The sequence below is a fragment of the Chlorocebus sabaeus genome, chromosome 14 (assembly GCF_047675955.1).
Source record: "Chlorocebus sabaeus isolate Y175 chromosome 14, mChlSab1.0.hap1, whole genome shotgun sequence".
Classification (NCBI taxonomy): domain Eukaryota; kingdom Metazoa; phylum Chordata; class Mammalia; order Primates; family Cercopithecidae; genus Chlorocebus; species Chlorocebus sabaeus.
In genome coordinates this window covers 92,715,079-92,740,086 of record NC_132917.1, presented here as the reverse complement: position 1 = coordinate 92,740,086, position 25,008 = coordinate 92,715,079, and the positions used below count along the sequence as shown (strand labels likewise).

The 25,008-nt window shown below is 45.0% G+C and overlaps 1 protein-coding gene across 1 annotated transcript in view; it reads left to right on the top strand.

The window, feature by feature from the left end:
- The first annotated feature begins 9,568 nt into the window (after positions 1-9,568).
- TTL (tubulin tyrosine ligase) overlaps positions 9,569-25,008 on the top strand; it is a 44,600-nt gene continuing 29,160 nt past the window's right edge. Inside the window, exons 1-3 of the mRNA XM_008008397.3 lie at positions 9,569-9,915; positions 13,381-13,459; positions 20,996-21,228. Coding sequence (XP_008006588.1) covers positions 9,759-9,915; positions 13,381-13,459; positions 20,996-21,228 — 469 coding nt within the window. The 5' untranslated portion in view covers positions 9,569-9,758. The remainder of the gene's footprint in view (positions 9,916-13,380; positions 13,460-20,995; positions 21,229-25,008) is intronic.

Here is a 25,008-nt window from a genome sequence, read left to right as displayed (position 1 = left end):
CTTCTTATTTACAGAGAGTTTATGATATACCAGGCATGTAACTAGGCATTTTACATGTCATTTCATCCTCACAATTGTCACATCATTATTCCAATCTTGAAAGACAGAATTTGAGACCCAGAGCGGTCAAGAAACATGTTTCAAGTCACACAGAGAGTAACTGCAGATATGGGATGTTACAGTAACTGCAGATATGGGATGTTAGAGTAACTGCAGATATGGGATGTTACAGTAACTGCAGATATGGGATGTTACAGTAACTGCAGATATGGGATGTTAGAGTAACTGCAGATATGGGATGTTAGAGTAACTGCAGATATGGGATGTTAGAGTAACTGCAGATATGGGATGTTACAGTAACTGCAGATATGGGATGTTAGAGTAACTGCAGATATGGGATGTTACAGTAACTGCAGATATGGGATGTTACAGTAACTGCAGATATGGGATGTTACAGTAACTGCAGATATGGGATGTTACAGTAACTGCAGATATGGGATGTTAGAGTAACTGCAAATATGGGACGCTAGGCCTAGTTGGCTGCAGAGCGCCAGAGTCTTCATCGTTTTGTCACACAGCCTGTGCAGAATTACAGGCCCAGACACAGTTACTTTCCAACTAAAGTGGCTACAAGTGCCGTCGTCCCCATGGAAACCTCAGTCCTCATGATTTCTGAATGACACCATCCTAAAACCCAGGTTCTGGTTCTGGAGCTCAAAGCCTCCTTCCACGTCTGGAGCTCTGGGTGGCCTGGAACACACTCTTGAGAAATTCCAGCCCCTCTTTGGGGAATTTTCAATGGTAAGAGAGCAAAGAGGGGAACAGGTTGCTTGAGCTGAGAAAACTGTCTCCAGAGGAGTTGAAATCTTTGGTAGAGGTGCATGTGGGTGTTTGTGGAGGGGTACGGGGCTCCCCCATTCTCCCTCTGGGATGTCCATATTCAGGTGTACTCCCATTCCACACACCATTGATAACCTGGCTGTGTCTCTTCCCTGACACTTCACTGGAAGAAGTGTATTCCAGGAACTGTATACAGAACCACCCTTCCTTCCAGGGCCTTTCCCTGCTGGACAAGCTCAAGTTGTCATTAAACAGCCCTAATCCACTCTTGTGGAAGAATGAGCATAGGGCCGGGCGCGGTGGCTCAAGCCTGTAATTCCAGCACTTTGGGAGGCTGAGGTGGGCAGATCACCTGAGGCCAGGAGCTCGAGACCAGACTGGCCAATGTGGTGAAACACCGTCTCTACCAAAAGTACAAAACAGGCTGGGCATGGTGGCTCGGGCCTGTAATCCCAGCACTTTGGGAGGCCGAGGCGGGCGGATCACAAGGTCAGGAGATCGAGACCACGGTGAAACCCCCTCTCTACTAAAAATACAAAAAATTAGCCGGGCGCGGTGGCGGGCGCCTGTAGTCCCAGCTACTCGGGAGGCTGAGGCAGGAGAATGGCGTGAACCCGGGAGGCGGAGCTTGCAGTGAGCCGAGATCGCGCCACTGCACTCCAGCCTGGGCGACAGAGCCAGACTCCATCTCAAAAAAAAAAAAAAAAAAAAAAAGTACAAAACATTAGCCAGGCGTGGTGGCGGGTGCATGTAATCCCAGCTACTTGGGAGGCTGAAGTGCAAGAATCGCTTGAACCGAGGAGGCGGAGGTTGCAGTGAGCTAAGATCACACCATTGCACTCCGGCCTGGGTGATGGAGCAAGATTCTGTCCCCAAAAACAAAACAAACAAACAAAAAAAGTGCTTAACAGCAACCAAGCTCTCAGGCTGGAGAAATAATAAATATTTTATTCAATGTGACTGTGAGATAGAAAATGCTGGCTAATTAAAGGTTTGGATGAATAGAGATTTTTATGATCCATCTAGTACATGGTTCATCCATTTTGGAAGGGTTAATACACACTCAACATTAAAACTCCATCTGACAAACCGTTATTTGACCTTGATGATCAGGGCATTTCAATTTGGTTGAGGGAATGTATTAGATGTGGCACGAAAGATACAGTGGAAAGGCCTAATGAAAAGCCATGAATTCAGGCAGGTGCTGTGGCTCACGCCTGTAATTCCAGCTCTTTGGGAGGCCAAGGTGGGTGGATCATCTGAGGTCAGGAGTTCGAGACCAGCCTGGCCAACATTGTAAAACCCCGTCTCTACTAAAAATATAAAAATTAGCCGGGCATGGTGGTACCTGCCTGTGATCCCAGCTACTTGGGAGGCTGAGGTAGGAGAATTGCTTGGACCCAGGAGGCAGAGGTTGCAGTGAGCCAAGATCACGAAACAGGGCTCTGGCTTCAATGAGCCCCTGCAGTATTTGATGTGTGGACAGACTGGATGAATGCTGTGCTTTAGAAAGATTAATTTGGTGGTAGTGTTCAGCGAAGGTGGGAGAGGTGGAGGGGCTAGAACAAGAAGAGAAGCTATAAGGTAGTTACAGTAAGCAAGGCACGGAGTGATCGTGGTGGTGGTAGGGGTGAGGGAAAACCCATTTTAAGTTGTTTTGGGGTCTAAGTATAGGATACAAAGAAGAGAGATGAGGGGAGGAGTAGTTCAGGATTTTAAGCTTGTTTCCTAGGAGCACCACTCTTAGGCCCATGTTAGAAAGTTCTAGAAGCTCTCACTCCAGCCCTGCTCTAGCCACATTCTTCCCTATAGATGAGAGACGTTCTTGAGGTCAAGGAGCTATGGCCACTTGGAGACTGTCACCCTCGCACTTTCTAGGCTATGCCAGATACCTGGGAACCAGAATTCACTGTCCAAAGATCAACGCCTATTTCCTGGCCCTGTGCAGACTTCCTCCCTGGGCCCATGTCCCAGGGGTCAGTGGCAATGCTGGTGTATGCACCCCTAGGCCTGGGCAGTGGCCAAAGGGCGACTGTTTGTGGGGGATGATGGGTGGGTGGAGCTTGGACTTCCTCACTGCGGTGACCCCATGCATGCATGCACAGCCTCTGTGGTGCAGGCTGGAGTCAGAGATGGGAAGAAACGGGGGTGAACTATGGTCAGGGGCCAGGGCCATCTCTCCCAGTATTACCAGGCTCTGGCGTGGAACTCTTATGAGTCTGAGACTTCTAAAACTCCTGCCCTTGAAGGTCATCCTTATAAAAGTATGATTGTAAAGTAGGAAGATAGACATTTTATTTAGCAGCTTATTGGCTTGGTCTGTAACTTTTAAATACTCAGACATATGGTAGACACTGAGACACGTGGTTCCCATGTGTATACAACTATTAGATGTGGGCCTGCTTTTTGGCCAAACGTATGCCTTATTGACTTTCTCAGTATGACTCTTCAAATCTTCTCTTTGCTCAGGGCTTACCTCTTAGGTTGTCCCTTATGAATATTCAACTCAGTTATTTTGTTTATTGGCTTGCCAGTTTTTAATTCTTAATTTGTAATCCCTTTTATATCCCAGATATGAGTCCTCTGTCATACATATATGTATGTACATATATACACTCACACACACACACACACACACACGTATATATCTTATTCTATGACTTTCCTGTTTATTCTCTTGATGGTGTCTTTTGATTAATGAGACATTAATTTTAAGGCTGACAATTCATATATTTTTCCTTTATTCATAGAGATTTTTGTGTCCTCTTAAGAAATATTTACCCAGTATAAGATCATAAAGATTTTCTCCTGTTTTCTTCTAAAAGTCCTTTTTTTTTAAGATGGGATCTTGCTCTGTCACCCAGGCTGGAGTGCAGTGGCACGATCAGAGGTCACTGTAGCCTTGAACTTTTGGGCTTAAGCGATCCTAACACCTCACCTCCCAAAGTGCTGGGATTACAGGCATGAGTCACTTCGCCAACCCAGCAAGCTTTATTGCTTTACCTTTCACGTTTCAATGTATTCCATCATAACGTATTTGCAATTGATTTCTGAGTATAGCATGTGATAGGAGTCAAGGTTAATTTTGTTTTCCACACGGATATCCTCGACCCAGCTCCATCTGTAAGCCCATCTCTGCCCCCACTGATCTGCAATGCCACCTTTGTTATAAAGCAAATTGTTTATAATATACATACAATGGAATTGTGAGTTCCAGGGCCACCTTTTTGAGGAACTCAAGCCCGGAAACTGTATCTGCTGCTCTTCACAGCTGATCATCCATTCCTTCCCACCCACAAACAGATGCCCCTTGACCACTGCCCAGGCCTAGGGGTGCATACACCAGCAGTGCCACTGACCCCTGGGACATGGGCCCACGGAGGAAGCCTGCGCAGGGCCGGGAAATAAGCTTTGATCTTTCGACAGTGAATTCTGGTTCCCAGGTATCTGGCATAGCCTAGAAAGTGGGAGGGTGACAGTCTCCAGGTGGCCATAACTCCTTGACCTCAAGAATGACTCATCTGTAGGGAAGAACGTGGCTAGAGCAGGGCCAGAGTGAGAGCCTCTAAAGTTGTCTTACATGGGCCTAAGAGCGGTGCTCCTAAAAAGCAAGCCTTAAAATCCTGAACTACTCCCCACTTCATGTCTTTTCTTTGTGTCCTATACTTAGTCCCCAAACAACTTAAAATGGGTTTTCCCTACATGGGTTACATTGGTCTGTTTGTTACATTGGTTAATTTTTCTCTTCTTATGCCAAAACCATGTTTCCTTAATTGCTACAGCTTTGTACTTACATACTATAACTTTGATAGTCAGGTCTTGATACCTGGCAGTGTAAAAGTGTAAATCCTCCAACTTTCTTAAAGATTACCTTTGTTATTCTTTTTTTTTTTTTTTTTTTTGAGTAGGAGTTTCTTTCTTCTTCCTTTTTCTTTTTGGGTCGGAGTCTCACTCTGTCGCCCAGGCTGGAGTGTAATGACACAATCTTCAGTTCATTGCAATGCAACCTCTACCTCCCCGATTCAAGTAATTCTCCCAAGTAGCTGGGATTACAGATGCATACCACCATGCCTGGCTAATTTTTTTGTATTTTTAATAGAGATGGGGTTTCACCATGTTGGCTAGACTGGTCTCGAACTCCTGACCTCAGGCAATTTGCCCGCCTCAGCCTCTCAAAGTGCTGGGATTACAGGCATGAGCCACCGCGCCTGGCCGGTCCCTTGCATTTCTATATAAATTTTAGAATTACTTTGTCAATTTCCATGAATAGCTCTGCAGAGATTTTGTTTGGGATTGTATTGAATCTATAGATCAATTTGACACCTTAACAATTTTGAGTCATTCAATCATGAACATGGTACATCCTTTCATTTATTTTGTGCTTTTAAAATTTCTCTCCATTATGCTTTGTAGTTTTCAGTGTAGAGGCAATGCACAGCTTTCATTAGATAATCCTAATTATTTCACATTTATATTGATGCTACTGTAAATTGTATCTTTTTCAAAATTTCTTTTTCTATTTCTTTCTTGTTGACATAGAAATACAATTTATATCTGTATATATACGTTGTATCTAGTGCCTTTACAATGTTCAGTTATTCATTCAAATAGTGTAGATTCTTCAGGATCCACTATGTATAGAAGGTATCAAATATGAAAAGTGACAGTTTTATTTTTTTCAAATTTTCTCTTACTAAATGGGCTATTTGATGGTACTATAAATGGAATTTTTTTCTTAATTTTTTCTTGGATTGTTTTGAACTGTTCCAAAAGTTGGTTGAATTTCTTTATTAATTCTAACATTTTGTGTGTATGTATGTGTGGGTAGCCCTTAGGGGTTTTTTTTTGGTAGAATTTTCTACATATATATTATCTGTGAATAGAATCAATCTCTTTAATCGGTGTGAAATTATTCAGATGTTGTATTTCTGTGTCATTTTTGGTAAACTGGAGTTTTCAAGGAAGTAGTCTATTTTGTCCACATGTCAAATTCATTTGCAAAAATTGTTTATAGGATTATTCTTTTTTTTTTTTTTTTTTTTTTTGAGATGGAGTTTCGCTCTTGTTGCCCAGGTTGGAGTGCAGGCACGCGATCTTGGCTCACCGCAACCTCCGCCTCCTGGGTTCAAGCGATTCTCCTGCCTCAGCCTCCCGAGTAGCTGGGATTACAGGCATGTGCCACCATGCCCGGCTAATTTTTTGTATTTTTAGTAGAGACGGAGTTTCTCCATGTTGGTCAGGCTGATCTCAAACTCCTGACCTCAGGTGATCTGCCTGCCTTGGCCTCCCAAAGTGCTGGGATTACAGGCATGAGCCACCATGCCTGGCCGGATCTTATTGTTTTTAGTATCTTCAGGATCTCCAGTGATGTTTCTTTTTTCATTAAAAAATTTGTTTAAGAATATTGTTAAATCTTCTTGCGTCTGACCTTTTTCACTTTAACTTTGATTGTTCTTCCTTTCATTTGTTGGTCTTGAATGCTCAACAATTTTAATTTTCTTTTAATATACCTCCTTTGCCTTTGTTGATTCCTTTAGTGTACGTTTATTTTCTACTTCCTTGATTTCTTCCCTTATGATTTGTTTTCTTCTACTTACTTTGGGTTTTACTTATTATTCTTTTTCTAGTTTCATGAGATGGAAGTTTAGATAATTGATTTTCAGTCTTTTTAAAAAAACTTATGTGCTTTAGATTGTAAATGTGTATTAAAAACAGCTTTAGCTGTATCCTATCAGTTTTGATATGCCATATCTTCATTGTAATTCAGTTAGAAAATACTTTCTTGACCGGGCTTATGCCTGTAATCCCAGCACTTTGGGAGGCTGAGACGGGTGGATCACGAGGTCAGGAGATCAAGACCACGGTGAAACCCCATCTCTACTAAAACCACAAAAAAATTAGCCGGGCATGGTGGCAGGTGCCTGTAGTCCCAGCTACTCGGGAGGCTGAGGCAGGAGGATGGTGTGAACCTGGGAGGCAGAGCTTGCAGTGAGCCGAGATCGTGCCACTGCACTCCAGCCTGGGTGACAGAGTGAGACTCTGTCTCAAAAAAAAAAAAAAAAAAAGAAAAGAAAAGAAAATACTTTCTCATGTTGTTGTGATTTCTTCACTGACTCATGGGTTATTTAGCAGTGTACAATATCACTTAATCTCCATGCAACTTAATTCCACTATTGTCAGAAAAGTGTTTAGAATTATTTTAATCTTTTGAAATTGCTGGAGTTTACTTTATAACCCAGGATACAGCCAGTTTTGGCAAATTCCTTACATTCTTTGTTCCAATATTGCTGCTGACTGTACGTCCTGTCTCCAGAAGAAGGCACAACCAAATTCTGAGGTCTAAGCTAGGAAGTGATACATATCACCTGCTCACATTCTACTGGCAAGAATATATTCACATATCCATGGCTTAATGCTAGGAGCTTAATGCTTAATACTAGGGGCTTAATGCTAGGGTGGAGGGAAAGCTGAATTTTCAGAACAGATTATCCCCCTATAAGACAGCAAGATAGTGGCAAACTGTCCTACACAGATAGTGTTCCATCAGATTGGTCTGATTTGGAGGACTTTCCTACGTTTTACCAGTCGCTGTGGCAAAAGTGGTAGAGAGTAATCCTGTTGGAACAAGCCCAGATATTCATTTCTTTTATCAATAACAGACACTGCTAATCCCACAAAAAGCCACAAAAAACGGGTTCCAAGGGGGGTCAGGTGCTGCGGCTCATGACTGTAATCCCAGCACTTTGGGAGACCAAGGCGGCCAGATCACTTGAGGTCAGGAGTTTGAGATCAGCCTGGCCAATATGGTGAAACCCTGTTTCTACTAAAAATACAAAAATATAAAAAGTATGGTGGCCTGTGTCAGCTACTCAGGAGGGTGAGGCAGGAGACTCGCTTGAAACCCGGAGGTGGAAGATGCAGTGAGCCGAGATCGCGCCATTGCACTCCAGACCAGAGGACACTGCAAGACTCCCTATCACACCAAAAAAAAAAAAAAAAAAAAAAAAGATTCCAAGGAGGGAAGATGAGTTATCTTACAAAGAAAAGGGAATAAGCTGGGTGTGGTGGCTCGCGCCTGTAATCCCAACAGTTTGGGAAGCTGAGGTGGGAGGATGGCTTGAGTTTAGGAGTTCGAGACCAGCCTGGGCAACATGGTGAGACCCTGTCTCAAAAAAAGTGGGGTGGGGAATAAGTAGTACCGTAGAGAACCTACAGCTAAAACAAACAAAAATGGTGCTCACTACAAAGAGTGAGAAAAAGGAAAAAGGTAGCTTCTGAATTTGGAAATTCAAAGGTCACTGGTGTTCCTAATGAGATCCACGGTTGTGGAGTGGCGCAGGGAAGCCACCTGTGGCGCAGAAGTCGTCAGTGGGTGGGAGGAACGAATGTAGCATGGAGTGGACGTCACTTTCAAGGTGATCAGCAGTGACAAGCGGCAAATACAGCGTCCTGGCTCGAGTTGCCCCAAAAGGTGGCCCCTAGAACAAGAATTTGAGCGCAAGTACAGTAGTTTTTTGGGAGGTGATTGGGGTAGTGAGTCAGGGAAAGGAAGCAAGCCAACAGAAGATGCATTGATGAGCAAGTTACAGCTGTGGACAACTGAAGCTCGACCCTACAGAGGATCACTGCAACACGCCTAGGACATATGCCTCCCCGCAGGGCATTCTTGACCAACTCTATCCCTCTGGAGGAAATGCAAGCACCCAGAACCTCTGAGTCCGCCCCATTTCTGCTCTGAGCAAGCTCTCCACAGCCAGCGAATGCCTACAGGTGGAGCCGGTGCGCAAGACGAGCGAGTGAGTGCCTGGCGGCCCTGTGGACCTTGGGCAACTCTGAGAGGGAGAAGGTCGCTTTTACAATATGCTCGGGTAGATAAGGTGAGCATCGGGGAACAGGAAGGGGAGAGGCCCCAGGGTGCTCTTTCTCTAAAGGAGAGTAAAAGATGCAAGGCGCAGGGCTGATGCGGGTAATTTATGAGGGAGTGTAGGAAGCTTGTGGGAACTCTGATGATCATTGTCCTCTCTTTGTCCCTCAAATGCAGCAACATGTTCTTCCGGGTGGGCTATCAGAACCGAAGGGACTTTTAAGAGTCACTTTCCGCCGCTCATAAGGGGAAATCGAGGTCCGGAGAAGGGAAAGCAAGTGGCTGAATGCCGGTAAAAGGCAGGAAGAGAGCGGAGCCCAGGGCTCCAGGGGGCCGGTTCGGGACCTGCTTCCACCAGCGGAGTCTAAGGTCATCCCCGTGGCCGTGCGCCACCCCGGTCTCAGCCGAAGGAAGGCGCACTGGACCCAAACAAATCCGACGCTCCGAGTCTCCGCAGTCGTTAAGCAAAGAGGAAGGGGAAGCGCTTCCTCACTAGGCCACAGGACCGGGCCTTAGAACTTTTGGGTTTTATCCATAAAAGGTCCTTTGGCAATAGAAGAAAAACCCAGATAGAAACCTGCAAACTGGGATCTTCTGCCGGCCCCGCCCTCCGGCTGCGACCCTGAGCTTGAGAGGAACCGCCCCAGGCCCGGACTCCGGTTCCACTGCGCAGTCTGCGCGCTGCAGTAAAGCCGCGTCCACCGCCGCGGGTCCCCAACCCTGCGCCGCCGCCGCCGCCCCGGGGAGGGTACGAAGAAGGCGCGCCGCGGCCCACGGGCCCCTCCAGAGCGCGGCGGGGCCGGGCCGCGCGGAATCACGGGCCAGAGGCGGGGCCGCGCCGGGGTGGGCGGGCGTGCTAGCGGCGCTTTCCACTCCGGCAGACGCGCGGGCGCCCGGGCGCGGCGCCGCCGGCACCGGAGAGGCACGGCAGCCGGGGCGGGCAGCGGCGGCCGGGCCGCGGCGGGCGCCCGGGCGGGATCGGCGCTGAGCCGCCTTCTCGGCCGGCTGGTCCCTGCGGCGGCTGCCCGGCGGCCTGGGCGCGCGGCCCTTCGCCATGTACACCTTCGTGGTGCGCGATGAGAACAGCAGCGTCTACGCCGAAGTCTCCCGGCTGCTTCTCGCCACCGGTCACTGGAAGAGGCTGCGGCGAGACAACCCCAGGTTCAACCTGATGTTGGGAGAGAGGAACCGGCTGCCCTTCGGGAGACTGGGTGAGCCCTTCCCAAATTCCTGCCTGCCCTCCCCGGAGCGGCCCTGCGCGCCTCCCGCGGCCCGTTAGAACCAGCGCTTTTGTTTTTAAAGGTCATAAATCTTCCCCTTGGTTGCTTCTTGGGCATATCAAAAATGGGATTCGGAAAGATCGAAACCTGTCGTTTTTAATGCTTTCTTGTCTCTTAACTCGGATTTAGAGTCGGAGTCGCGGTGCGGCCACTCGGGGCCGCAGCTGCCTCCTGACAATGACCGGTCCCTGCAGCCCGGGAGACGTCGGCCGCCGGGGCTGGGACCTGACGCGGGAGTATAGCTGCTCCCCCGGGCCGACGCCTCCAAATCGGGCTGGTCCGCCGCGCCGAGAGCGGCGCAGGGCGCGGCTCCGCAGAGCCGGCGGCCGGCATAGGCTGGAGTCATCTTGCAGCTCTTCCTCACTGAGAATTTCTCCCTGCTTGGCGTGGGCGCGGGGGGCGGGGGAGCTGAAGGTGTTGAAACCCTTGAGGCTTCTGCCACCCGAAGGGGCGGAGGAACGGTCAGAAGATTTAGAAAAGATCCCTGGATTCCAAAAGCAGGAGTTGCAGAAGAGACCCTAGCCCAGGGAAGCGTGTAGGGGTGTCTGATTATAAACCTTTCCTTAGTTTCACCAAATAACATGTTCTCGCAGTTCTGCATTGGATTAAGGTCTTACATGAGTCTGTGTTTCGCCCTCCCTCTCTTCCCTGTTCTCCCCGAGGGAATTACCTTCATCCACATGGTTGAAGCTGGCTGGGCACCACCATACTCACTTGTAGGAAAACGCAGGAGATAGGAGGGGACTAGCGGCTCCTTTGTAAATGATGTCATCCAGAAGTTGCCCAGATCAGTTCAACTCACATCCCATTGACCTGAGCATAGTCTCATGGCCTCCCTCTCTGCACAGTCATCTGGGAATTGCAGCTTCTCTCTGGGGAGCCATGTTCCTTGCCAGAATTCACCAGAGGTGGGGGCCAATTGTATTCCAAAGACAAGGGAAAAATTGTTACAGAGGAAGAGTCACCTCTACCTTGGAGGACAACCCAGAGAGAGCAGTGTTCTATGTCCAGGAGAGGAAACAGTTTTTAGAAATAGGTGTGGTCAGAATTCGAATGGGTAAAAACTGAATATAGGCCATTTGGAATTGACTGGTCATTGGTGAGCTTCTATAGACAGAGCCTTTGGGGGGCGAGGGGGGCTCTGTAAAACTCAAATCGTTGGAGGAATGAAGAGCTGCAGTGTAAAGTTGCTCAATTTTTTTGATAGTACCTGGGACAACTTTTCATTGGTATACAAGTTTATGATGTAGAATGGTGACTCCATGGAAGGACCCATTTGAACACCCAGGAATCTCAGAATATGGAGACGGTGCCTGGAGACTCCCTTTTGTTAACTTTGCTAGGGTCAGGAAGACCCTAGCAAAGAGAATACATGATCCTAAAGGAGACGAAGAATTGCTTATAGTTGAGAACAATTATTTCTTCCTTGCATTGTCCACTTCCCTTTCCAGACTTCCTGACTTCCCTCTATATTCTTGGCAGTGCCTAGCTGTGAAAGCTTAGGTGGAATCCTAACATTAAAAACAACAAACATGGCTCCGCCCAGGCAGGGGTAGGAGTGACTGGCATTACCCTGGTGCTTAAGCCTTGGAATGAGAAGCAGAAGCCTACAGAATTTGAATCCTGTACAGATAACACAAATTCAGGAGATGATCAGTAAACGTTTGAGCTGTGTGTTTGTGTGTGTGTGTGTTTTGTTTTTTTGTTGGGTTTTTTTTTGTGACAGAGTCTCACCCTGTGGCCCAGGCTGGAGTGCAGTGGCATGATCTCGGCTCACTGCAACCTCCCCCTCCTGGGCTCAAGCGATTCTCCTGCCTCAGCCTCCCAGGTAGCTGGGATTACAGGCACGCACCACAATGCCCAGCTAATTTTTTGTATTTTTGGTAGAGACAGGGTTTTGCCATGTTGGTGAGGCTGGTCTCAAACTCCTGACCTCAGGTGATCAACCCACTCCGTCCTCCCAAAGTGCTGGGATTACAGGCGTGAGCCACTGCGCCTGTCCAACATTTGGTTTTTATGGGAAAGAAAACAGCATCCTACAATGAAATTGGTTATATGCCATCACCGTTAAGCGATATTTACCTTTTGCTTAAAGTGTACTACATGAAAGCCAAGGATAAGATTTATAGAGCCAGGTAAAGGCTCTGGAAGGCAGGGCCCCTGTGGATAAGAAGGTAGGCAGTTCCGGTGGGAATCAGGTCTGTCTGCTCAGGGAAACGAGTGAGAGCCAGCTAATGCCTGCCTGAAACTTTTGATTTGACTGTATGCCATTCTCAGATAAATTATTCTTACTTCTGGCATTTTCAACTGAAAAGTCCTTCGTTTGGTCTTACTTTGATTTTATTACTGGAAATATGATGCGTTTTATTAAGATTTGAAACAAAACATTTTTTTTTTGTTGCTTTTTTTTTTTTTTTTTGAAATGAAGTCTCACTCTGTTGCCCAGGCTGGAGCGCAGTGGTGGGATCTCGGCTCACCGCAACCTCTGCCTCCCAGGTTCAAGTGATTCTCATGCCTCAGCCTCCCAAGTAGCTAGAATTACAGGTGTGCTCCACCATGCCCAGCTAGTTTATGTGGTTTTAGTAGAGACGGGGTTTTGCCATGTTGGCCAAGCTAGTCTTGAACTCCTGATCTCAGGTGATTCACCCGCCTCAGCCTCCCAGACTGCCAGGATTACAGGCATGTGCCTCAGTGCCCGGCTGAAAACGCTTTTTATTTTTAATAAAAATTTGTTTTTCTTTGTATCCTTTCTGCTCTAATTTTATAAAAAAAGGCCACAGGTAATAAGAGCTGTTGAAAATTAGTTTCCCTGTGGAATGAGGCACAGAAGAAAGCTCTCAGGGCCTCTGATCTTATACACATGGCCTTTCCACTACCTTCCTTAACCTCCTAGAAGCTTGCAGAGATACACTTGCTTGAAACCAGCATCATTGTGGTTCTCCTTCCTTCCTTGGTGTAGAAAACCAGGTTACGGATGTGGAACGCATGACTGTTAAAGTAGCCTTACTGTACAGAGTCACAAGTCTGTATGTGTTAAGCCTGGAGGGGAATGCAGTGTGCAGTCAGGGAGAGGTGAAATGAAAAATACCCTCAATACCCTGTACCCTAATAAGAAAATACAAACAAAGGTAGCAGCAGTCTTGGCAAGCCTACGAGGTTGATATTATAATATCCATTGTGGGGAGACCGAAGGTTGCCAGCGGGATACGGAGAGAAAGAGGGTCCCTGGGGACAGAGAAACAAAATTGTTCCATTTTCCATTTTATAACAGCCAATCCTGAGATGAGAGAGAAAAGCTGGGCGTGACACAGCTGTCCTCTCTCCTGCTTGCTGCTGCTGACACTGTCATTCCCCACCTGTCCTGTGTCCCTTCTGAGCCTCCTCTTTCCTTCCTAGGTCACGAGCCCGGGCTGGTACAGTTGGTGAATTACTACAGGGGCGCTGACAAACTGTGTCGCAAAGCTTCTTTAGTGAAGTAAGTGTTAAGACCGCTGTTTTCCATTTTTACCTAAATGAAGCACTTAGGCAAAAATGTGGGGTTGTTTAAAGGACAAACATGCTTTTATTTTAAAAGCCAACAAATACCAGTTCAGAAGCATCCTCTAAGCTGCTTTGGGTGCAGTCCAAAACATGGTGCTTGATAAAGCCTGTCTGTCTCTGAGGCGAGGCTCCTAGAAGCAGAGCCGGACTCAGGGTCGTCTGTGTAAGTAATTTTCCTGGGGTAGGGTTCTTTAAGACACCCATCGGGAAGCAAGGACAGGGCAGGGCACGGGCAGAACCAAGTAAAGAGGTGGTTTTAGCCAAAGTCTTGCCTCTCCTGACTCCAAGGAGCACCGGAGTGAATGGCACCTCAGAGTCGTCACATTTTGAGCAAGGACCAGGCCTCTATGCTCCAGTATCAGTCAGCCATCGGCTGTGGGAGGAGATGGAGGGCTTAGCTTTGCAGGCATTTCTGGGCAGGGGCTGGTCCCCGGAGAAGGACATATATAGCCCTTAGCATGCATCTCTCATGGCTGCAGTGGGTCCCTCAGAAAGGATATCGGGGCAGGGTATAAAACATCCACTCCACTAGCCATCTCTGAGCAACTGGATTATGGCTTGGTATCACCACGGTATCACAAAGTGAAGGAGACAGTGTTAGACAACGATTACGATCTAGGGTCAAAAGTGTAAGTTTTCAGCCCAGCTCTTCCTCTCACTAGCCCATTGGGCAGATCTCTTCATCCCTCTAAGCCTCAGTGCCTCCCTCGTAAGGCTATTATGAGAATTAAATAAGGTGATGCATGTAAAGTTTATATAGCACAGTGGCCTGGTGCATAATGAGTATTTGATACTACCTTAATTTTCTTGGCTGTCAAATGGGGAAATAATAATAACTACCTTAGGTGGTTATGAGGATTAATTGAGCTAATTTAGCTAAGGGCCTTGAAGAGTACCTGTCCATACTGTATAAGTGAAAGCACTCCTTATTATTGCTGTTAGTATAGTTGTCGTTGCTATTGTTATTTCAGTAGGGAAACGCTGGGTCAGGCCACTAAAAATCAGGGCTGTCGTGGGCCTCCAGTATTCTTTCCATGATGGCTGGTGAACATGTGTGTGTAGCCAGGTCCTGGGAGATATGACTCAATGCAAAATGCTCTTTTCCCACTAACATTTTTTTCTGGGCTCTAGATATTTAGTAGGTTGGGTGCTCACAGGAACATTTCTGCTTTTTGTTCACTCATTGGCCCTGGTAACTTATGGACCCACTCCTCTCTATGATGGATTTATCAGGATTCATCCCACTCCCGAAGGAGTGTGAGGCTTCCTGAAGTCATTTTGTGACATATTTTATATTTAGAATGCAAATGACTGTTACACTGGAATCAGAAATAGAAATGGGACATGCTTGTTTGTTCAGATTATTCACTTAGAAATTCTTATTAAATATTTGTTAAACCTTTTCTGCTATGATTTTTCCCCTAAAGACAAAGTAGGAAGCAGAGGATGCTGTAAAAAAATAATGGTCTCCATATTTGCATATGTCACAGTTATAGTGAAGCAGAGTGAGTCTAGGGCTGGAGTCATGACCAAGTGTGATAAATACCTGTGACCTTGGAAAGCATCAGAATCTCAGTGTCTCATCTGTAAAATGGGGATGGATGGTGGTGACAGTACCTGCTCGTTGCCCCTCGGAGGCATGCAGTGTGATCCGTGATAGCACCTTGTAATGGTGACATGACCTATGCAGACCTATGCATCATGCTCGTCAGCTTCCATCTTTGTCTCAGTTGTCCTGTGAGGGGCTTGTTGTAGTTCCGAGATATGATGGCTCCCTTTATCCATTTGTCTCTCTCCCATGATTTTGTATGGCTTGAAAGGGCTCCAGAGAGTGAGAAATAAAGTCTCCTTCATTATATAGGACAAAATGGCAGCTCAGAGAGAACAGCCGGGTTGCCCATGGCTATAGTAGCTCCTATTAAGCCAGGACAGTTTTAATCTGCACAAATGGGACCCCTGGCCATTGTGACTGTGTACCCTCAGGAGGCTTCCCAGAGCCTTGGTGGGGTTCAGTGCAGGAACCTGTGCTGCCCAGTCCTTCCTCCTGTCACTTCAGGGAGTTTCAGAAATTTCATTGAGGCCTCAAGGCCATAGTCTTAAAACCCTGAGGGGCTTTTCTTCTCCTGGTGCAGATGAGAGGCGGGCTTTTCCTCTCCTGAACATTGCTGTTTTATAGATGTAAGTAAATCTCCATTTCTGATTACTTCCCAAATGGGCCCATGAGGAAATGCGACAAAAGCAAAGGACTTCCTACAGAGCCTGGTCTTGGTTCTGTGCAGGAAATGAGGGCTTCCAAATCAAGGTCATCTTACAGACCAGCACTGTCCAACAGAAATAGGATGCTACCCACATATGTAATTATAAACTGCCTAGTAGCCACATTAAAATAAGCACAGAGAAACGGCTGCAAGCCGGGCGTGGTGGCTCACGCCTGTAATCTCAGCACTTTGGGAGTCTGAGGCGGGCAGATCACCTGAGGTCAGGAGTTCGAGACCAGCCTGGCCAACGTGGTAAAACCGCATGTCTACTAAAAATACAAAAATTAGCTGGGTATGGTGGTGAGTACCTGTAATCCCAGCTGCTCGGGAGGCTGAGGCAGGAGAATCGCTTGAACCTGGGAGGTGGAAGTTGCAGTGAGCTGAGATGGTGCCACTGCACTCCAGCGTGGGAGACAGAGTGAGACTCCTTCTCAAAAAAAAAAAAGAAAAGAAGCAGCTGCAATTAAATGAATAATTTATTATATTTAAATAAATCCAAAATGTTATTTTGACATGTAATTAATATAAAAAGCTATTACGTTCTTTTTTTTCATTTGGAGTCTTCAAAATCTGATGTGAATTTTACATATGTAGCACATCTTAATTCAAACAGTAAATATTCATTGGAAAGCTTTGATCTGAATTTAGATTACATAAAAAATATGTGGTTGAAGAAGTAGATTTATGTACTTAGGTTGTACATACAAGTTTTTCAATAACCTTGAATGCCAGATCTATTTCCTTTAATATTGCACGCACATTTTCAAAACCAGTTCATCTTTTCTAGAATAATTGATTTGACTATGAAGTAAAAGCTTATTTTCAAAATAACGTCCAAGTAAATTCACCAACTCTTGTGTTAGTTCAATATTGTAAATATCAAATTCAAAGATGTATTGAATATATTGAAAAGTAACTCTGAATTTATCAATATCAACAAAGTGTTCTTCAGATTACTTTTAGTTTTTGCAGCCAATTTTCATATTGCTATTACAATTAACATTTTTTGCATACTGAGTCATGTTATAAAAATATGTGAAATCATTATTATCAACTTATATTAAGAAGTTGGAACATAAATTCTCACACCTGTCTGGCTGGATCGTAAATAAGGTCTTCTTTTCCCTTCCTTGGAGCTTTAAATTTAGCTTGTTTATATGCAGTATGTAGATAAGAAAATGCAAATGACAAGTCATTTTTTATTTTGATTATTGACATGATGAATTACTGAGTGAAAATAATGATTTGACAGACATTCCTTTTATTTTCAAGAAAATCTGAATTGGAGTTGAAAAGTAAATCTTTATTTTAAAAAACCCTTCCCCCTCTCCATCAGTGAATACTGGCAGAGAACACAGTATCATTAAATTTATTATCTTCTGCTTCCATGAACTGGAGAATCATCGAGTATATACAGAACCATTTTAACAACCGTATCCATGACACTTAGAGTCTGCTTCAGAAAACCTAACATAAGGCCGGGCATGGTGACTCATGCCTGTAATCCCAGTACTTTGAGAGGCCACGGCAGGTGGATCATTTGAGGTCAGGAGTTTGAGACCAGCCTGGCCAACATGGTGAAACCCTGTCTCTTCCAAAAATACAAAAAAAAAATTAGCTGGGCATGGTGGTGCACGCCTGTAGTCCCAGCTACTTGGGAGGCTGAGGCACAAGAATCGCTTGAGCCAGGGAGGCAGAATTTGCAGTGAGCTGAGATTGTGCCGCTGCACTCCAGCCTGGGCGACAGAACAAAACCCTGTCTCAGATAAACAAACAGAAAGCAAACCTAACACAAATGTTTTCAATATGTAACACATAATGCCATGAAGCAGATGTTTCCAACATGTATCATACAATAAAATGAAGTAGTAAAGGAAACAATAGTCTACTAATCTTAGTAAATCCTCTTTTTTTTTTTTTTTTTTTTTTTTGAGATGGAGTTTTACTCTGTCGCCCAGGCTGGAGTACAGTGGTGCGATCTCAGCTCACTACAACCTCCGCCTCCCAGTTCAAGCGATTCTCCTGCCTCAGCCTCCCTAGTAGCTGGGATTACAGGCTCCCACCACCACGCTCGGCTAGTTTTTTGTATTTTTAGTAGAGACAGGGTTTTACTATGTTGACCAGGTTGGTCTTGAACTCCTAACCTCAGGTGATCCACCTGCCTCGGCCTCCCAAAGTGCTGGCGTTACAGGAGTGAGCCACTGTGCCTAGCCGTAAATCTCTGTTTTGATACAACCTAGCTGAAGTCCTATCTGTCATGTTAGAAGGTAATTTTTTGCATTAGGTAAAATTCTGTGACAGGTGTAAAAGATTTTAAAATATCTATACTATGAGGTTTTGTGTGTGTGTGTGTGTGTGTGTGTGTGTGTGTGTGTGTGTTTTAGACGGAGTCTCTCTGTCACCCAGGCTGGAGTGTAGTGGCGCGATCTCGGCTCACTGCAATCTCCACCTCCCAGGTTCAAGCAATTCTCCTGCCTCAGCATCCCGAGTAGCTGGGACTACAGGCAACTGCCACCACACCTGGCTAATTTTTTGTATTTTTAGTAGAGACAGGGTTTCACTGTGTTAACCAGGATGGTCTTGATCTCCTGACTTCGTGATCTGCCCACCTCGGCCTCCCAAAGTGCTGAGATTACAGGCATGAGCCACTATGCCCGCCGAGTTTGATATTTTTTAAGCTGCAATTTGACAGCGTTTTTTCATATATTTGGAAATCCTTTGAGGCAAAACATCCAAAGTGTTAATTGGACAACATCTTTTATGTCACACAGTTCACCTAAAGCTAAAGAAATTACTTAATATTTTTCAAATTTTGAGTCAATCTCTGATTGTTAGAAAGGTTTTGTAGTCTGTGGGCAATTGTGACTCAGCTGAAGATTGTTCGTTTTTTGTAAATTATATTTTTAAGTCTTTTCCTTAAAATAGTTTTTTTAAAACCACATTTGCATCTAAAATGGTTTTCTTTTTGTGTAAGAATCCAAGCCATTTTATGGTTGCCCAAAATTATAAACTCAAACTCTGCTAAACATTTGCTTAAAAATATGTTGGCTATTGTGATTTCAGCCACTAGTTTTTTTGAGCATTGAGATTCATTAATTTTTTTGAGCATTGAGAGAAAAATACTTACCAAATTTATTATGTATTTGCTAAAAAAAGTCTCCTTTACACAATCGTTTTTTCATTTTACTTTGACCATAGCCTATTGCAGTCACCATTGCTTGTGAATCTGTGGCATATCTCCTTTCAGTTTTTTTAATCTCTTACTGTCCTTGTCATAGTTCTAGCTTCTGTGTTCCTACTCAGTTCCACATCAGTGGTATGCTTTTATTTTAAATTTAAAACTGTGTCCAAATATTTTTTTAACTAGGAAGAAATTCTGTTTCACCTAAGTTACCAATTGTGGTGTACATAGCTAGCACTGTAACTCATGCTCTCTGCGTAATAAACATACCATAATGTTTCATCAGTGCACAGAAATAAATCACTTGAACTGAATCAATCTATTGTCCCTGAATAGAATAGCGATGTGTTTGTGTGTGATGCTAGAAATGACACATGGCCCTGATGTGCATGCTGCAATGCAACAATAAAGTGAAGTATTATCTCACCATATCAATAAAGTTGTGCTTAATGGAAAAATATTTTATAATGCATCCATTTTTAAATTAAAGGCAAATTAAACTTTAGGCCTGGCATGGTGGCTCATGCCTGTAATCTCAGCACTTTGGGAGACCGAGGCAGGTGGATTACCTGAGGTCAGGAGTTTAAGACCAGCTTGGCCAACATGGTGAAGCCCTGTCTCTATTAAAAATATAAATATTAGCTGGGCATGGTGGCAGGCGCCTGTAATCCCAGCTACTCGGGAGGCTGAGGTGGGAGAATTGCTTGAACCCGGGAGGTGGAGGTTGCAGTGTGCCAGGATCGTACCACTGCACTCCAGCCTGGGCGACAGAGTGAGACTCTGTCTCAAACAAAAAAAAAATTAAACTTTAAATTCAATTCCTGAGTCACACTGACCACATTTCAAATGCTCAGTGGCCATATGTGGCTGACTACTGCGCACTGGATGGAACAATGCAGATACGGAGTTGAACTTTCAGTGAGTTAAAAATATGTTTGTTTCTTGAAGTTCAGGTAGCTTTTCAGTTCTTTCTCTTTCGCTTTAAAATAAATTTATTTTTAATCTCTATCTAAAATGTCATTATTTCCACCATTCGTTCACAGACTGGGGTTTATAGGTGAATCTTAACATGGACTTGGCATTAACAGTTCTGTTCTAAACGGAAGAGGGAGCACAGCTCAGGGAAGGCCAGTGCATGTCTGTGGGCAGGTTCTTCCCTGTCTCTGATTCCTGGGGAGTAAGAGCAGGTTTCCAGTTAAGACTTGGGGGTTTTGTAGCAGCTTGAGCTGTTTAAAAAAAAAAAAAAGAAAGAAAGACTTGGGAGTTCGGGGCTTGCGGACTGGCTGGTCCTCCCTACCTTTATGATCTTAGGAAATTTGCTTCTCTGTGACCCAGTTCCTAATTTGTGAAATGTGATACCAGTGCCTCTAGCTCCAGGGGTCTCATTGCAGAGTAGATGCAGTGGGAAGCCCCTGTGTGCTAAGGGCCTTGCCTGACTTTATCTTCTGTTCTGTTATGGTATTTGGGGAGCAGGAGGTGTATTTCACTATGACCACTGGTGTCCTGTGTTCTGTTAGAAAGATACCTTTTTTATTCTGTCACCGAAGCCAGCCTGAGCTAAAAGCAAGAAAAGAAGGGCTTTAAAAAGTCTTCTAATTCAGATTCCTACATAACCTTTTCTCCTATAGAGAGCTGGGCCAGGGTAGTCTTTTTGCTACTTAAATTTTCCTCTCTTCCTCATTTCATTTTTTAGTATGGGTCTGGCTCAACAACATATGTGTTGAAAAGGTATTGGCTCAGGATTATGTCCAGTGAAGCTTCCTTAGAGATGCATTTTAAAAAGAGCGAAAGTGTTGGACATTAAGCCTTTTGAATTAACTGGGGTATGCCTTTAAAGTTGTATCTAACAGCTGTGTGCTCCCCAGTAATGCATTTGAGCTTTGTCCAGGGAGACTAAGAGCAAACAGAGGTGTTAGAAGACTGAGTCACGCTTTGCCTCCTGGAAGATCTCTGGGGGAAAGCAGTGGCGTTTCTGAAGGGAGTGACAAAGTACACTAAGAAGGGAGGCTGACCCTCTTCTGTCATCTGCCAGGCTAATCAAGACAAGCCCTGAACTGGCTGAGTCCTGCACATGGTTCCCTGAGTCCTATGTGATTTATCCAACCAATCTCAAGACCCCAGTTGCTCCAGCACAGAATGGAATTCAGCCACCAGTCAGTAACTCAAGGACAGATGAAAGAGAGTTCTTTCTCGCTTCTTATAACAGAAAGAAGGAGGATGGAGAGGGCAACGTTTGGATTGCAAAGTCATCAGCTGGTGCCAAAGGTGAGTTGGCACTGCTGTCGCCTCCTCTGTTCCTGGTGAGTTGTTCCTGTTGTGATGTATTTAGATGAACGACCCTATTTTAATCTGAATTGTTGAAGGTGGAGACCGTGTTTAGTTACATAGTTATAAATACCCATCTATGTACTGATGCCTTGTAAATGTGTATCTCCAGTATAGGTCTTTTCCTTTAAGCTCTAGATCCATTGACACCCTCACTGTCTCTAAAAGGCATTTCAAACTGAATACATCTGATACTGAACTTTTCATTTCCTTACCAACTTTGCCCATGCCAACCTGCTCCTCCTTCACGCTTTCCACTTAGTATATGATCCCACTCTTCACTCAGTCTCTGAAACTTAAAACCTAGGATTCATCCTTGACTACTCTATTCTTTACAATCTACTCCTAATGCATTAGCAATTCTTGCTAGCTCTACCTTCAAAGTACATTCTGAATAGATTATTTCTTGCCATTTCCACTGCTTCCACTCTAAATCAAAGCCCCCATTCTCTTTAGTGTGTGTAACTGCAGAGCCTGCTCTCAACCACTTCTCCTTCCGGACAATGATGTTTCCAAAACATAAATCTAATCATGTTACTTCCTACTTGAAACTTACCAGCTGGCTTCCTAATGCAATTATAATGGACTCTGGATTCCTAATGGTAGCCTGCACCATTTGACATTTGCCCGTATCTCTGATCTCATCTCCTTCTATCCTCAGCTTTGCTCTCTGGACTGTAGACACAAAGACTGCCTAGTATCTCTCAAATATTCCAAACTTGTCTCTGTTCCTAGAATGTGCTTACATAGTTTGTTTTGTTTCTCTCACCTCAGATGCTGGCTCATCAGGGAAGGCTTTTCTAATCTGAAATAGCCTCTGTGTCCTTTGCTTTCTTTCCCTTTCCCCTGCCTCATTTACCTCCTGGCATTAACCTCTTCCTGGCACTATACTACTTCTCTGTCCATCTCTCCCATTGTTCTGTAGGCTTCACACAAACACATTCTGTCTTATTCATCCTTGTACCTTCCTCATAGGCACTCAACAAATATGTGTTGAATGAATGCGTGTAAGGGGTGAGGTTTATAATATTAAATCAGGCTGAAAATAGAGGCAGTTCCCAACGTAATGAACACATAAACAGTCTCTGTCTAATGACTGCCCTCATATGCTCTTTATAAAACCATTCCGGCCGGGCGCGGTGGCTCACTGCCTGTAATCCCAGCACTTGGGGAGACTGAGGCGGGTGGATCACAAGGTCAGGAGATCGAGACCATCTTGGCTAACATGGTGAAACCCCGTCTCTACTAAAATTACAAAAAATTAGTCAGGCGTGGTGGCAGGCAACTGTAGTCCCAGCTACTTGGGAGGCTCAGGCAGGAGAACGGCGTGAACCCAGGAGGCGGAGCTTGCAGTGAGCCGAGATCGTGCCTCCAGCCTGGGTGACAAAATGAGACTCTGTCACATTCCATTTTGAACTCATTTCTTGTATTGCCTTGGAAGACATCTGGCCATTGGTACTCATTTCTATTCTGGGTAGAAGGGACCTCACCTTCTTTTCCACCAACCATGAGACTGGAAGGCCTCACCTGGTATCCTGAAAGGGGGAGAGTTGGACTCTTGCCACAAGCCAGGTACCTCACCTACTTCTCTCTCCCCTCTTGGGACCTTTTCTCAAGTACTGCCGCCCAGCATGGTTCCAATGGTAAATGATGGAATTGGAAGAGGAAATAGACATTCAGGGTACTCCAGAATCCTCCTGTGGGTTTGGGATTGGAGTCAGTATGGCCACTGTGAGGACACCTGGGTGATCCCTGGACCCTCACCAAGGCAAGACTCAGAGGGACACCCAGCAGCAGGGGGAAGTCAAGAGAGAATAAAATGCCACACGAAGACTTTTTGCTTTAGGAGTTGAGGAGATAAGTGATATATATTTATTATGTTTGGGAACTATAAAATGAAACCAATAGGATGAATGAATGACTTTTATTCTTGTTAAGCATTTATTTGGTACCTACTACATGCTTTGTATAGTTGACTCAACCTTCAAACTCTATCCATTATGAAGCCACTGTTTACTGTGCCCACTGCCTATCTCTAATCTAGCCACCTTCACCTCTCACCTGGAGCATGGGAACATACTACATCTCTAACAGCAAATTATTGTTGAGAAACAACCTCATTGTTCTGCTATTTTTTTTTTTTTTTTTTTGAGACGGAGTCTCGCTCTGTCGCCCAGGCTGGAGTGCAGTGGCCGGATCTCAGCTCACTGCAAGCTCCGCCTCCCGGGTTCATGCCATTCTCCTGCCTCAGCCTCCTGAGTAGCTGGGACTACAGGCGCCCGCCACCTCGCCCGGCTAGTTTTTTTGTAGTTTTAGTAGAGACGGGGTTTCACCGTGTTAGCCAGGATGGTCTCGATCTTCTGACCTCGTGATCCGCCCGCCTCGGCCTCCCAAAGTGCTGGGATTACAGGCTTGAGCCACTGCGCCCGGCCCGCTATTTCTGCTATTACAGAAAACATTAGTAAATGTCTTTGCTGTAGATCACTCTTGTTTTTTTTTAATTTCAATTTTGTGTTATGTATGTATGTGTGTGTGTGTGTGTGTGTGTGTGTGTATATTTTTTTTTTTTTTAAATTTTTTTTTTGAGACAAGGTCTTGCTTTGTTGCCCAGGCTGAAGTATGATGGCATGATATCAGTTCACTACAGCCTCGACTTCCTGGGCTCAAGCGATCCTCCCAGCTCAACCTTCCTTTTTTTTTTTTCTTTCTTGAGACAGAGTCTCACTCTGTTGTCCAGGCTGGAGTGCAGTGGCAGTGTGATCTCAGCTCACTACAAGCTCCGCCTCCCGGGTTCACACCATTCTCCTGCCTCAGCCTCTTGAGTACTGGGACTATAGGCACCTGCCACCACGCCCGGCTAATTTTTTGTATTTTTAGTTGAGATGGGGTTTCACCGCATTAGCCAGGATGGTCTTGATCTCCTGACCTCGTGATCCACCTGCCTCGGCCTCCCACAGTGCTGGGATTAGAGGCGTGAGCCACCGCGCCCTTCCCGCTCTCACCTCAACCTCTTGAGTAGCTGGGACTACAGCTGTGCACCACCACACCCTGTTAATTTTTTGATTTTTAGTAGAGATGAAGTCTCACTGTGTTACCCAGGCTGGTCTTGAACTCCAGAGCTCAAGTGATCTTCCCACCTCGGCCTCCTGAAGTGTTGGGATTACAGGCATGAGCCATCACACCTGGGCGATCACAAGAAACTCTTGTTTCTTCTTAAACATTTCTTTAGAGTAATTTTGAAACATGAGATTACTTGGTCAAATGACACGAAGCCTTCTTGGCTCTTGCTCTGTGTTATCCTGTTGCTTTTTCAAAGGGCTGGAAGCTAACGGGGAGCAGTTCATGACGAACTGTCACTAAAAGTATCACCGTTTTTGTCTTCTTATTTTGTAGGTATAAAACAATACATACAATTCAAATTTATTTTATAATTTTTTATACTGGTGTATCAAAAAATCTGAGCCTGATTCCTAAGGGAGATGAAACAACATGAGTCATGTGTGTAGGGAACGAGAAGAAGGGAGCTTTTTCAGGTTGATTTGCAGTTTCTTGTTCAAGAAGCTCACCAGATGGTAGAACAAGAGACAGCAACAAGGTAGTTGAAAAGGGCGTTAACGTTTGGGAAAGGTGAATCATTGAATTAATGAACTGAATTGAATTCACTTATACTGAAAGCATGAGACCCAGGTAGAAATCAGCTACAAATCTGAAGCGTAGATT